A 14,329-nucleotide genomic window follows, 5' to 3' on the forward strand; every position below is an offset into this window, starting at 1 on the left:
TTTTGATGAAGCCCAATTTATCTATATTTTCCTTTGGTCATGTGTGCTTTTGGTATCATATGTAAGAAACTGTTGCCCAGCCCAAAGTCACAAGGATGTACACTTCTAAGAGTTTTATCATTTTAGCTCCTAACATTTACATCTTTGATTTATCCTTCATTTTGAAGGCAAAAACACTACCAAATTTCCTTACAAACTGTGCCTCTTTCTCTTTAGGTTTTTCTTCAATCTCTTTAAAGAAAAAATCCGTCAACATAGAGATAATAGGAATTGCCTCAGTTTGATGAGTTCAGAAGGAACTGGCAGTTTTAGTGGGGGGTCTGTCTTACACAGCTTTGCAACTATAGCTCTGCCAACACCTGGATAACACTGCAGAGTGATTTCTGTACAAGAACCTTGTGTCTCCCAGCGCCCCTCTCGGCTCCCAGCAGAGTCGGGCTACCATCCCAAGGGAATATGGTACCACCTGCACTTATCATCTGAGATCCTGGCATGTTACTGGGGACTAGTAAGACCTTCACAGTTAAAGGGGATAACAGCCAAGATACTCTGAATCAAGAGTTAACACACATAGGGAAAGGAACAAGCAAGGCTAAAAAGAGCAGTCTCTAGAATTTAGTATATCAGAGTAAAATGGAAGATGCAAAATAACTGAGTCTCACATAGATAAAAACAAATTCTGTATACTCTCTATAAGAAGCGGATACTTATTTTTTCTTACCTCTTGAATATTGAACCTTAGGACCTCCTTCATATAAGTAGGCAATAAGGTCAATAAAGTATAAAAAGTCCAGTTGTAAGAAAAATGTGCAACTACAATAGCCCAAAGTGCTAGTGATTTCAGCATAGGTGTCCATGGCACTGACTTCTGTGAAGAGAGCTGAAAAAGAAAAAAAACAAAAAACAAACAGGCATAATTAGGATAAGCTACAGCTATGTTCATGCCATGTTTAGATCTGTATCTGATCTGCTAAAATTCCATCTAGAATACGTTATCAACCTTGATTATTAAATCCCAGATTTTTAAACAACTCTTTTAAAATATTAAACAGCAATAGAAACTCCATGATTCAGATTTAAAGAAAAAACAGAAATGTAATCTTAGAGCTAAAATGTCAAACTAAATATTCCTTATGAATGTCAGAAGTCACCTGCAATATTAATTTCTCCACCTAAAAAACAGAGGACAGTTCAATAATCAAATTCAGAGGCTGACATAAGGGCAAGGGAAAGAGATTGGAAGCCCTATTAGAATTCATATTTCATTCTCCAATCTTTATTCAATTACAATGATCTATAAGAACTGTGCAATAGAAGGTTTTTTATGTAGCCATCTGGAGTAACGGTCTTCAAAGCAGGACGTAAGCATCCCAGCAGTAGCAAGATAATCCACCGTGGTGTGGAAAGACATAACAATCTTCTATCTATACTCACTTTTATTGTAAAAAGAGAAATTAAGCTCTATTAATATTTAACAAATAGGTTGGCCCTGGAATATGTCAGACCATCACATGTTGTATGATCTCTCCAATTAAAAGGGGTTAATGGCATCCTTACGTGTTGGTCTGCCCTCGGTGTAATATTAAAGCATATTACAGTTTACACCTGCCTTTTAAAATGGATTTATGGACTTTATTAGTCAGTTTTAATTAAAACAAGTCTACAAGATCAACAATGTCTTCAAAAGATTCTTAAAGAGAAAGTAAATAGAAGGTTTAAAATGACTTAGAAAAGCAATTTTTCATAGATTTAAACTAGATTTAAATAAATTTCTAGATTCTAAATTTCATAGATTTAAACTAGAAAGAATTGACATTTCTTGAACAAAACAGTACTTGTACATTTATTTAATTTGCCTGCTCTACTTTGCCTAGAGTGTGCACAACAGAAATATCTATTAAAAAAAACTGGTATCTTAATTCCGAAGAAAAAAAAGGTTCTGAAATTATTTCTAAAATGTGCCAAAGTCCTTACCTGATTTCTTAATGATGAAAGAATGTATTCCTTTTCATAGGGGGAGATTGTCTTGTGAGTTTCTGGTGTATCACTAACTAACCAGATCCATAAAATAAACCAAATGATTCCAACTACACCTTAAAATAGAAAAATAATAGGTAAGTGAAATGAGAATGCACCAACAGCAATTTTTCTGTCTTGAAAAAATTACGTAACTATAAACTTAATGAAAAATTGGTTTCAGCTTTGTTTTCAAGTTCTTCTCATAATTCTTTAATGGGATAACTGCAATTTGTATTATTTCCTATAAATTTTTAAGAGGAAAAACTTTTAAAAAAAATTGCAGTATAACTGACATATAACATTACATTAGTTTCAAGTGTACAACATAATGATTTGATATTTATATACACTGCAAAATAATCACCACAATATATCTGGCTACCATCTATCACCATACAAAATTACAAACATTTTTTTTTCTTGTGATGAGAACTTTTAGGATTTATTCTCTTGGCAACTTTCAAGTATGTACCACAGGGACTTCCCTGGTGGCGCAGTGGTTAAGAATCCACCTGCCAATACAGGGGACATGGGTTTGATCCCTGGTCCAGGAAGATCCCACATGCTGTGGAGCAACTAATTCCGTGTGCCACAACTACTGAGCCTGCGCTCTAGAGCCCATGAGCCACAACTACTGAGCCCGCATGCCACAACTACTGAAACCTGCGTGCCTAGAGCCCGTGCTCCGCAACAAGAGAAGCCACCGCAAGGAGAAGCCCGTGCACCGCAATGAAGAGCAGCCCTCATTCGCCGCAACTAGAGAAAGCCCACGCACAGCAATGAAGACCCAACGCAGCCGAAAAAAAAAAAAAGTATGTACCACAATATCACTGTGCTGTACATTACATCCCCATGACTTATTTATTTTATAATGGGAAGTTTGCACCTGAAGAGAACAACTTTTAACCACATGACTCTGCCTATCAGGGTCTACCAGACAAACCTTTTAAAAAATAAAAGTCTACAATCTATTATTTCCACAGGTATCTGCTTTTGTTTATTGATTTGTTTTTTTATTTTTTTTATTTTTAGAAATTTCATGTAATGTCTGAAACACTTATAATAACATATTTCCATACAAATAACCCAATGAAAGTTTAGTATTAGTTATTTTGTTTGTTTGTTTGTTTATACTGCAGGTTCTTATTATTTGATTGCAGATATATTTCCTGCATAAATGTTTACATGGCAATCTAATTTATTAAATATGTGTATCATCCTGCTATTGAGATTGAGAAATGAAAGGCCCTGGGACTAAACAAAGAAACAAAAAAGATTAAAACTACCAAGTGAGAGCATCCTACTTTGTTTGAGAAGAAATATTTTCAAAATATACATTTTTTATAATAAACAACACAGCAATTTTTATAGTAAGTATAGCATTTAAGTCCTGGATTCAACAGCAGTTTCTATTGAACAAATATTCCAAAATTAACATCAGATCATAACTCAGCTAGATCATTTTAACCACATAAACTTGAAAAACAGGTTATCAGTATGTGTTTCAGAGCTTTGTGGTTTAGGAGATGGTTACTTCAGTGAATTGGAATATACATATCTTAACCAATTATTAGACCACTATTACATTTTGGATCTGTCACATTATAATTTAGGTTACATTTTTGAATAAACTTACCAAAGAGGTAGAAGACGTAAGTCCAATTCATATAGAAGCAAATTATTCCAGAAAGAGGAAGAGAAACTACTGTCCCAAGCTGTGCTCCTAGAGTAACAACAAAGACTTTGTAAACTTTGGAGAAAAATGAACAAAGAGGGGACACAGGTCTACAGCCTAAAGAAGATGGACGACAGACAATAGGGAAAAGAAAGAGTGATTCAAATCCTATAGGAGTTGAGTTAGTCACATGTAAATATAAACAACCCATTCTCTTAAGGGATCATTTACTAGAAAACCCACAATATGTAAAATGTATACATTAATATGTAGTTATATTAGTTACAATTATGTACTGATGAATTAGATGAATTCATCTACTGATGAATTAGAAGGCATCAGTCGATAGAAGACCTATTATAATATGAGCCAGTAAATGCCACATTACTAGTAAATGTGTTAGAAAGCCAAGTGTTTGGGGAAAGGCTCAAAGATGGTCTCTAAACATAACCTACTGCAGCACACCTGGTGAAAAAAGAACGAAGCTTTTGGTAATCTAATTTGCCCCAAATATATTACACACAATTGTTTCGGATAAATAAGTGATAAAATTCATTTTAACCACCAAACAGAAGACATCTTAGTAGGTACAGTGGGAGCTAAAATAATCAGACATTGTTTCTGGTCTCAAATTTTAGTCTTATATAGGAAGTAAATATAAACAAATAATTATTACATGTTAGAAAGTGTTGAGTGTCACAGAGCAATATGGAAGTTCAAATGTAGGACAGATTACCTCTGACCTCTAGAGATCAGGAAAAGATGTAAGAAGCAGCAGTGGGACTTTGAAAAGACGGGCAAGATCTGGTCCCGTAAGAAAGAAGATATAGAGGCAGGTGTAACAGGGTGAGCAAATGAATGAAAGTAGGAAAGCAGAAAGTGGGTTTGGGAACTTCGATTGGGTAAAGGAAAGGAATAGAAGGCTAGAAAACCGGGTTGAATAGTTGCTGAATATCTGTTCCATGCCAGGCACTATGTGTCAAGGGCTAGGCTGGCTAAAATGAAGTGGTGAAGACCATAAAGAATCTTGACCCCTAGTTTGAGCTTAGACTATTCAACAGGCAAAGGGGAACCACTGATACTGCCTGTTCTTGAACTTCTCATCAGATTTCTTACATCGATCTCCACATAGCTGTAAGAATCTTCTTAAAATGTACATGGGATCATGTCTCTCTCTCGATTAAAAACTTCTGATGTCTCCCCATTGTATTTTGGAAAAAAAATTCTACATTCCTCCCTGTGGCCTGTAAGCCCTGATGTAAGCTGGCTCTTGTCTATTTCTCTAACCCCATCTTATGCCATTAGCCCCTTTATTCAGTGTGTTCTAGACACCTACAGTGGTTTCTCATTGTTTTGAACCCTTACGTTACTTCCTGCCTGACAGCCCTTGTACGTGCTGTTCTGACTGGCTGGAATGTTTTCCTTTTTGCTCCTCGCATGACTGGTTCATTCCCATCCTTCAGATTTTAGCTTAAAAGCTACCGCAGAGAGGTCTCTCTCAATAACTGTATTTAAAAGCTGTCAGGTCAAAAAGTTTTCATTCAGTGTGTGAGCTGGAAAAATTATAATTCACATATAAAGCTCATGCTATCTTACCTATAGATCAAAATGATAGCAAATAAATGCATAGAAAACAAGGTGTCTGAAGGGAGGGGTTGAAAGTCATGACCAGCTTATCAGATGATCAAATCAAATCACAATTTAAGGACAAAAGTGTTCAATTTTCCAGCTTTTTTTTTTTTTTGGCTTTGTTTTTGTTAAAGCATTCTCTATATCAACATCTGAAAAGGCAACATGTTTTGAAATAAACGATGGCAGATGGAGAAAATGACAGTAGTCAGTGAAGCCACATTGTTATATGCTGGTGAGCCAAAGAAGAACATTAATAATAAATTTATACCCCTGCAACTTAAGTTTTCCCCGAAGAAAGCACCTGACATTGCCTGATTCTGCTGTGTGCCCTTCCCCCAAGGCTGATATACAGATAACAAATTGTAGCGAAAGCCTTGACAGCTATCTCACCTGCATATGAAATGCTGAGAAGCTTGCTTCTTTCAAGAGGAGGAGCCCAGGAAGACCACATGGCATGCATGGCTGGAAATGTGACACCCTGGGAAGGGAAAAAGGTATTTCTGACGAAATACAAGGTAGTTCTGTTAATGTTTTAAATTCAGCTGAGTATTTTGTTGCAAGAGAAGTTTCCGGATAAGACTCAAACTAGAATCAGGTTTCACGGAGTGAGATGTCTTTACAGTGCTGAGTGCAAATACCTCATAATGAAGTACTTTCAAAACCTGAACAAAGATTTGTGGATTCTGTCAACTGATTTGAGGACTGCAAGGCAAGGGTTACAAAAAATGTAAAAGAATGTACTGAGGGCTTCCCTGGTGGCGCAGTGGTTGAGAGTCTGCCTGCCAATGCAGGGGACACGGGTTCGAGCTCTGGTCTGGGAGGATCCCACATGCTGCGGAGCAACTGGGCCCGTGAGCCACAACTACTGAGCCTGAGCGTCTGGAGCCTCTGCTCCGCAACAAGAGAGGCCGCGATAGTGACAGGCCCGCGCACCGCGATGAAGAGTGGCCCCCCACTCGCCGCAACTGGAGAAAGCCCTCACACAGAAACGAAGACCCAACACAGCCAAAAATAAACATAATAAATAAATAATAAATAAAAATTAAAAAAAAAAAAAAAAAAAAGAATGTACTGAATGAGGATATAAAGGTAGCTTTCCACGGTGAATTTTACTCATTTACTTTATTTATGGCCTGAATGCAATGGGAATGTTACCAATACATAACTTTTAAAAATACTGAGCTAATACTGTGGGATACTAGAAGAAAATTCAGATTCACCTTACTCAACAGGAAAAATGGTCCTACTAAAAAATGGTACTACCAAAAAATGCTCAATTAGAGTGTTTACCAGTATTTTTTTCTTTTCTGGTGATAATTAGCTTAGTAAATGCCAATTAGGGGAGGGGCAAGACAGGAGTGGGGGATTAAGAGGTGCAAACTACTATGTATAAAATAAATAAGCTATAATGATATATTATACAGCACAGGGAATATAACCAATATTTTATAATAACTATAAATGGAGTATAATCTGTAAAAATTTTGAATCGTTATACACCTGAAATTTATATAATATTGTACATCTACTATACCTCAATTTAAAAAAATGCTAATTACTGATAATGGAGAAGCAACAAAACAGTGAAGGCAGGGAGGTTCACAGAGGCTTGGGAGAGGAGGAAATGCTACAAGGGAGCAGGAAGGAATAGATCCTGGTAGACTTGCAGCAGTCGATTCACAGCTCTCCTTGGCCATTCACTAGCTGTGTAGCCTCAGAAAGATCAGTTAACCTCTTAGAACTTCAGTTTATCTGTAAAACATATATTTTACTTAGATAAGGAGAAAAGGAACCTGTTAGTAGGGGGGTAATTTTATTTTGTAGTCAAGAAGGGTTTATTTGGTACACCCCTATTCGATAAGGACAAAATAAGAATGTCCAGATGAGTAACCAAAGCTTAAATTTAAAAAGCACTTGGCAATTTCCAAAGTTTTCTAGCAATTATTATCACATCTGAGCTGTGACTGAGGATGGGGCAGGTATTTAATATATTTATATTATATATTATACACTGTATTTGTATAATATTTATATTATAACCTATGGTTCCACCGTTAGATACAGTGGAGTTATTATTCAAACTCTGATTTTACTACTCCAGTCAGTGTTTTTCCTACACAGCATGATACAAAATAACCTTTAAGCTGTATACTAAACCCAGAGGCCACTGTCTTGCTTGGTTAAAGAAATGTTAAGAGAGAGCAAAATAAACCTATGCCTTGAGAAGTTCAAAGTTAGAAATGAAACGAGATCATTATTTAAAGGTGGAGGTACACATGACGAAATGCAAAAGAGAAGTGGAAAGGAAAAGAAAAAATAAAGTTTTAAAATTAAAAAATGATAGAAATCTCAGGAGGAGAGAAAAAAAAAAGATAAAACTTAATAATAACAATTTTAAAAGCAGCAGAAAGGCCAGAAGAATCACAGGACTAAAAAAAATATAGCTACATAAAACGATAAATTATTTGCCTCTAAGTTAGAGGACCAGAAAAAAGAACAAATGACAAAGAAGAAGTTCTATGAAAAACAACAAATGTAAAGGAAAACAAGGCAACATGACAGTCTATTGGGTAAAATATGTTTTAGACCTGGGCAATCAATGATGGAGCAGAGGTAAACAGTGGCAAAAGTTCAAGAGGTAGGATGGTCTGTCTTCATGGTTTTTACAAAAAAATTTAATTAATTAATTTATTTATCTATGGCTGTGTTGGGTCTTCATTTCTGTGTGAGGGCTTTCTCTATTTGCAGCAAGCAGGGGCCTTCTCTAGTTGCGGCAAGCGGGGGCCACTCTTCATCGCGGTGCGCTGGCCTCTCACTATCGCGGCCTCTCTTGTTGCGGAGCACAGGCTCCAGATGCGCAGGCTCAGTAACTGTGGCTCATGGGCCCAGTTGCTCTGCGGCATGTGGGATCTTCCCAGACCAGGGCTCGAACCCATGTCCCCTGCATTGGCAGGCGGATTCTCAACCACTGCGCCACCAGGGAAGCCCCTGTCTTCGTGGTTTTAATAGTGGTTTCTTATCTCCTCAGTAGGAGGGAGTAGGGGCAGCTATGAAGTGTCCCCCTAGAAAATGTTTTCTCTAGTCTTTGAGTAAAGCTTCTAATTTAGGAGTGCTCCCACTCAAGACCTCACTGACCACAAGTGAAATCTACTCATGTTATTTCATAGTTAATCAGTTTCTAACTAAAAAATAAATCCCTATTATCTTCCAATGTCATTTTTTCTGGTTCATATTCATATCAAAGAATGGTATCTTTAAGAAGACAAGAAAGTGAGACATGGTAAGAAGAATAACAGAAGAGAAAAAAAATTACCTCTCCTAGTCCTTCTAGAGCCCTGAGTGCGACGAGGGCTCCAACTCCGAAATCTGCAGCGAGGGGAGTGAACAGGGTGAAGACAGAGGTGCCGAGGATTCCAAATCCCAGCAGCAGTTTTCCCCCACTTCTGCTGGCAACATATCCTGCAGGGATCTGCGTGATGATGTAGCCATAAAAAAAAGACCCGAGAATCCATCCTTGAGTTTCTGCATCCCATCGGTACTTTTTACCCTGTGACGAGTAGGAGGAAAAAGAACAGCCTTTTAAGACCTTGATGAAACGGCTCCTTTCTCTTACTGGCATGTGAGTACATATAAGTGTAATTCTGAACCACTGTTTTTTTTTTTTTTGTTTGTTTGTTTGTTTTTTTTGGCCGTGAGGCTTGCGGGATCTTAGTTCCCCGACCAGCGATTGAACCTGGGCCACAGCAGTGAAAGCGCCGAGTCCTAACCACTGGACCACCAGGGAACTCCCCAGAACCATTGTTTTAGACTGAAGAACATGCAGACTTTCTACTGGGTAGGTGAGTCACCCTGATACAGACATGCAGATTCTAGAAGTGAATCGAAAATCATTGAAAGTCATAATGTTCCGGAAGGCTTGCTATTTTATGAAACTAGACTATGGGATGAATTGTAGATATTTTGTAATGACCATGACAAAGAAGGCTCAAAAAAAGGCACGGGTTTAATCCAGAAAGCTACTGAACAGGATACTGCAGTGGCCAAGCTAGGCTTTGGAACCAGGCCTGGGTTCAAGCCCAGCTCTGTTACTTACTGGATTTGTGATCTGGGAAGATTAAATGAAAAAGGCCCATAAAATAAGGCCTGACACACACTAAATATTCACTTAATGTTGGCTACTAGTATGCAAAAATATAGATAATTAATAGACCATTAATTAATAGACCATTTCAGACCAAGCACTTCGACAAGGACATAGAGCAATACAAAAGAGCAAGAATTTAAACCAAGCCAGAAACTTCACGTGAGTAGGAAATGTCTTTTAATTAGTAGCCGTACACAGTGAGGTGAAAATGAACATTTGGTGACTGAGTATCTGACATGTTTAGCACACATAGCCCTGTAACCTACCCATGTGTTAAGAACCATTCAGGATTTCTTTTTACTGTTGATGTAGGGCAAGTAAGTAGGTGGATCATCAAAAGCAAAGACACAAAGCAAACCCCTAATTATCCTTGTTTAGAGTACCAATCTGCAGCTTCTCTGTAGAATTCCAGGGCTTCATGAGGTGCCCAGCAGTTACAGGTTGAGGTGGGGAAAGTGGGTGACGTGTACCCAAATATATATCCGGCAACATTACTGAAGTCCAATGTAAAGATTTTTGATAAGTCATTATTTTGTACATGTGCTTGTTTGGGCAGAAACCCTCTTCCCTGTTTGAGTGATCTTGTCTGTAAATGGCAGGAGAGACTCACCCTACATGCGGTTTGGCTCCTTTGTGAGCACTGAAGATGGATGAAAATACGCTTATAGAAAAGGACACCTGGGACTTCCCTGGTGGTCCAGTGGTTAAGACTGTGGGCTTCCACTGCAGGGGGTGCGGGTTCAATCCCTGGTCGGGGGACTAAGATCCCACATGTCGCACAATGTGGCCACAAAAAAAAAAAGGACACCAGCCTTTCCCGCCTGTATTGTCTCCCCATGTGAGACAAAATAAAATGTTTAAAGTGTGTAAAACTCAATTCTGAACAAATGATGAACATGCACTTATCAATTCCACTATAATATGAGGGAGGCAAAATGACATCAGCAGCTTAGGTGAGGCATGTATAGATTTTTTTTTTTTGAAACTGACCCATTCTCATTTTTCATCCTGTAGTTGAGATTACCTTAATCCTCCTGCAACAGGAACCTTTTAAGTAGTACAGCTATTAAATAATGGTCCCATAAAAACTATTTAGCAGCATCTAAAACAACCCAATTTTCTAATACGCCAGACAGGTTTTTCCAAATTCTCTTCAAGGACAGTATGTTTATGGAGGAAACTGAAAAGCTACTTTTCAAACAGATCAGGGCTCAGCAGCAGCAGCTACAGTTATAAGTGACTGTCTAACCAGTTACTGGGAAAACACAAAAGAGAATGATTCAGAGTTTACATGAAGAAAGTGTCCGTGTTTCTGGAGGATGAATAAATTCAGTATTTTTCAATATTTTCCCTCGGAAGTATTTTAGGATTAAGATCATTTGCTTGAAGAACAGCACTTACCGTTTGGTTGTGAAGAACTTTTATGGGAGCTGCGTGCTCTGAACACTCGTTGGCAGTTCTATTCTCTGCTGCAGTTGTGTTGGAATCCACCATGTCCACTAATGCCACACTCAGATTCACCCGTAATGAATAGAGGACGAAGAAACCAAAAAAGGCCAAAAATGCTAGGTTGTAACGAGCAGAGCAGCACACTGGAGCTGAAATAAAGATCAGTGGAAAAACTCTCATTAAAAGAGTAACTTAGGATGGAGTTAGGGTCTGTCATACAGAGTGAAGTAAGTCAGAAAGAGAAAAACAAATACAGTATGCTAACACATATATACGGAATCTAAGGAAAAAAAAAAAAAAGGTCATGAAGAACCTAGTGGCAAGACGGGAATAAAGACGCAGACCTACTAGAGAATGGACTTGAGGACACGGGGAGGGGGAAGGGTAAGCTGGGACGAAGTGAGAGAGTGGCATGGACATATATACACTACCAAATGTAAAATAGATAGCTAGTGGGAAGCAGCCGCATAGCACAGGGAGATCAGCTTGGTGCTTTGTGACCACCTAGAGGGGTGGGAGAGGGAGGGTGGGAGGGAGGGAGATGCAAGAGGGAAGAGATATGGGAACATATGTATATGTATAACTGATTCACTTTGTTATACAGCAGAAACTAACACACCATTGTAAAGCAATTCTACTCCAATAAAGATGTTAAAAAAAAAAAGAGTAACTTAGATGATACTGTCTAAATCACTAAAAAGGTCACTTCTTAGATGTACACAAATTAATAAATCATGAAAATTTTTCTGAGAATATTCTCAGGTGAAGCATATCTAAAAACATGTATCAGAGAGACTTTGTTCCCAGTACCTGTGGTTTTGATAAAGATTTAACACATGAGAGCCTGAACTGTAAGACAGTTTCTTAAAACACGGAGGCAACAACTTTGCTCAGAAAAATCTGCATGCCAGAGTCAAAACCAAACCCCCAATCCCTGTCAGCCGTCAAGATAAGAGAAAAGTGGGTAAGGGGGTTTAACGGCATCACTATTTCTGAAAAACCGTCTCCAACATGGCCAATAAGTCCTCGAGCGCTCAGCGTGACACGCACATTACTATGGGCTAGCAGCCGTTGCATCATAAACGTATCTCAGCACAAAAAATTTACTGCCAAGGCCAGGGCAGGAAGCCCCTCCTGATCAATTTCTTACCTTGAAAAGTATCCTCAGAGGCTGGGTGTGAATCGGAAGCCATGATTAATACTTCAGGCTCTCCTAAACTAAGTGTATTTAAGAATCCAGAAGCAAACTTGCAGAACCTATGACAGTTGCAGCCCCTGTGACAGTTGCTCAGTTGGTCTTGCTTAAAGGGCCCACAGTAAAAAGCACAGTTAGTGAATGTACCACAATGATTTAAAAAAAAAAAAAAAAAGGAAGGCAGAGTGGGTTGGAGGAACCAATGAAAGGCAGATCATGTGACAGGAGGAATCTGACCTATTGTTTTACTCTATAGGTGTATGCACATATTTTCTCTTTTTTCTTCTTTTACTGAGTTGCAGAACTGGAGGGGGGATGAGAATTCAGGAAGCTGACTTCAGGGTGACTGACCAGAGCGACAACGAGAAAGTGGCTAATCCAGGTTTTTACACCTTAAGTTTGGTCAACACTGAGTGTTTGATAAATATCTGTTGAAAGATATAAACATCTGTTTCATTTGCTAATGACAAGTTAAAGTTAAATACATATATATGAATACATGTGTGCTTTTATTTGGCAATGACTTATTAGCATTACACACACACACACAAAAACACACGTGCATGTTTTTCCCTACTCAGGAATCCTGGTGTTTTCACTGACCTAACCTCACACAAGGACACATTTTTCAGAGTACAACGGTTTTGGTACAGATTCAGATCGAAGCTTTAATGAATACAGCACAGCTGTATTTAGGTGTATATTAATATACTGTGATCCAACTCACTTTTCTACAAGCGCTCATACACTTAACAACCGCTATCAATTTTTCCTCTGTGCAAGACTGACATCTTTTAACAGACAACTTTTCATTTGGCATTCTTGGCTCCCTTTTCAGGAGTACAGCTGGTATTAGAACTATGGCACCACTGCCACAGTTCGATCCAGACCTGTGAAAACTGTATTTCTAAAGCTTCATTCACGCTGCCTCTGTTACCTAAATCTAGACACACTGGCTTTCTGCCCCAAGCAAAAAGGCAGCTGTATAGTTAAGGACAGTTGCAGAATGCAAGGCATGTTTTATAGGTGAGCACATTTTCCTTATCATTGCTCTGTGTTGGACAAGAATATACAGAGAAGTCTGGATGGGGGGGACTCATAATCTTTCCAAATTTGGGCAATTAAAATGTGTTACTCTGGGTAATTTGGAGCAAGAAAAATCCAGATTAATGTACTGTCTGCTTTGCCAAGGTACTATATACAAAGTTCATTATCTGCTTCAGCAGAGGAGTGACAAGATGTGATTTACGGTTTAAAGAGCTTCTCTGGTTGCTGTGTGGAGATGACAAAAGGGCAGAAGTGTGAACGGTGGTGAGGGATGTAGACTCAGGGAGATCACTCAAGGGATTATTGTAAGTTTCCAGGAAAGAGGTGACGGTGGCTTAAAGTAGAGTAAAGCCCAGGCAATGGAGAGAAATGCGTGGATTTGAGATAACTTTAAAGGCAGAACTGACAGGCCATGCCAACACACTGGACATGGGGGTTAGTGAAAGGGAGGGACAAAGTTACCAGCAATGCTCTTACTCTAAACAACTTTATTTTTGCTACTCTGACTTGTAATGTTATCACTCCATTCTATCCTTATTTGAGTTGCCTTATTTTACCATACGTTATCAGTTTCTCCCCACATGATAATTGATTAGGACTATGATATACCTTACCATGTGAATATCATGTAGGGGTAGAAGCTTGGGAAGTGGAGGAAAGGTGAGTAAAATGATTTCAAATTACTAGAGATACTACTTGGAAATCTGACCTAGAAGTTATGGATCCGGCAACATTAACTTTTGGGGGCACAGTCAATAATCAGAAAAGAAAAAGCCAACACAGAAGTCACAAGTATATGACTATGAGATTTTAAGAACATTACAAATAAGGGGTTACTAGTTTTAAAAAATGATGGTTGATTACAAATCAGTCAGAAAGATTTTGTTTCAAGAAAGTATGGTGATAGAGCAAAATGTGCCTGTGAATTTGGCCAGTGTTTGAAATTGGTCCAAGAAAAGCATGCTTGCGTGATGAGGGGAGAGAATATTCATCCGGCACCCGCCACACTGAAATCAAGTTCAAAGCAAAACCATGCTTGCGTAACGAACAGAGCACCCATCAAAACAAACATCAGCTTCTAAAACATGGTTTAAACTTAGGAATGTGGAGTGGGCGTAGCTGAAAGAACAGAGGCTGATTTAGATTGAAGCCGACCTGGTGATGGAGC

At 38.5% G+C, this 14,329-nt stretch overlaps 1 protein-coding gene and 1 long non-coding RNA gene across 4 annotated transcripts in view; both read right to left on the reverse strand.

Annotated features, from left to right (window-relative positions):
• LOC309634743 overlaps positions 1-14,329 on the reverse strand; it is a 632,894-nt gene that overhangs the window by 115,537 nt on the left and 503,028 nt on the right. The gene's annotated exons all lie outside the window — the stretch shown is intronic.
• The window catches only part of SLC17A5 (solute carrier family 17 member 5), a 49,228-nt gene that overhangs the window by 25,530 nt on the left and 9,369 nt on the right, over positions 1-14,329 (reverse strand). For all 3 annotated transcript variants that reach the window (XM_082405091.1, XM_082405089.1, XM_082405090.1), the window contains exons 2-7: positions 10,872-11,068; positions 8,640-8,873; positions 5,717-5,804; positions 3,656-3,742; positions 1,975-2,093; positions 722-880 (exon numbers count right to left, since the gene is read on the reverse strand). In XM_082405091.1, coding sequence (XP_082261217.1) covers positions 722-880; positions 1,975-2,093; positions 3,656-3,742; positions 5,717-5,804; positions 8,640-8,873; positions 10,872-11,068 — 884 coding nt within the window. The remainder of the gene's footprint in view (positions 1-721; positions 881-1,974; positions 2,094-3,655; positions 3,743-5,716; positions 5,805-8,639; positions 8,874-10,871; positions 11,069-14,329) is intronic.

The sequence above is a fragment of the Balaenoptera borealis genome, assembly GCF_965194805.1.
Source record: "Balaenoptera borealis genome assembly, chromosome: 9".
Classification (NCBI taxonomy): Eukaryota; Metazoa; Chordata; class Mammalia; order Artiodactyla; family Balaenopteridae; genus Balaenoptera; species Balaenoptera borealis.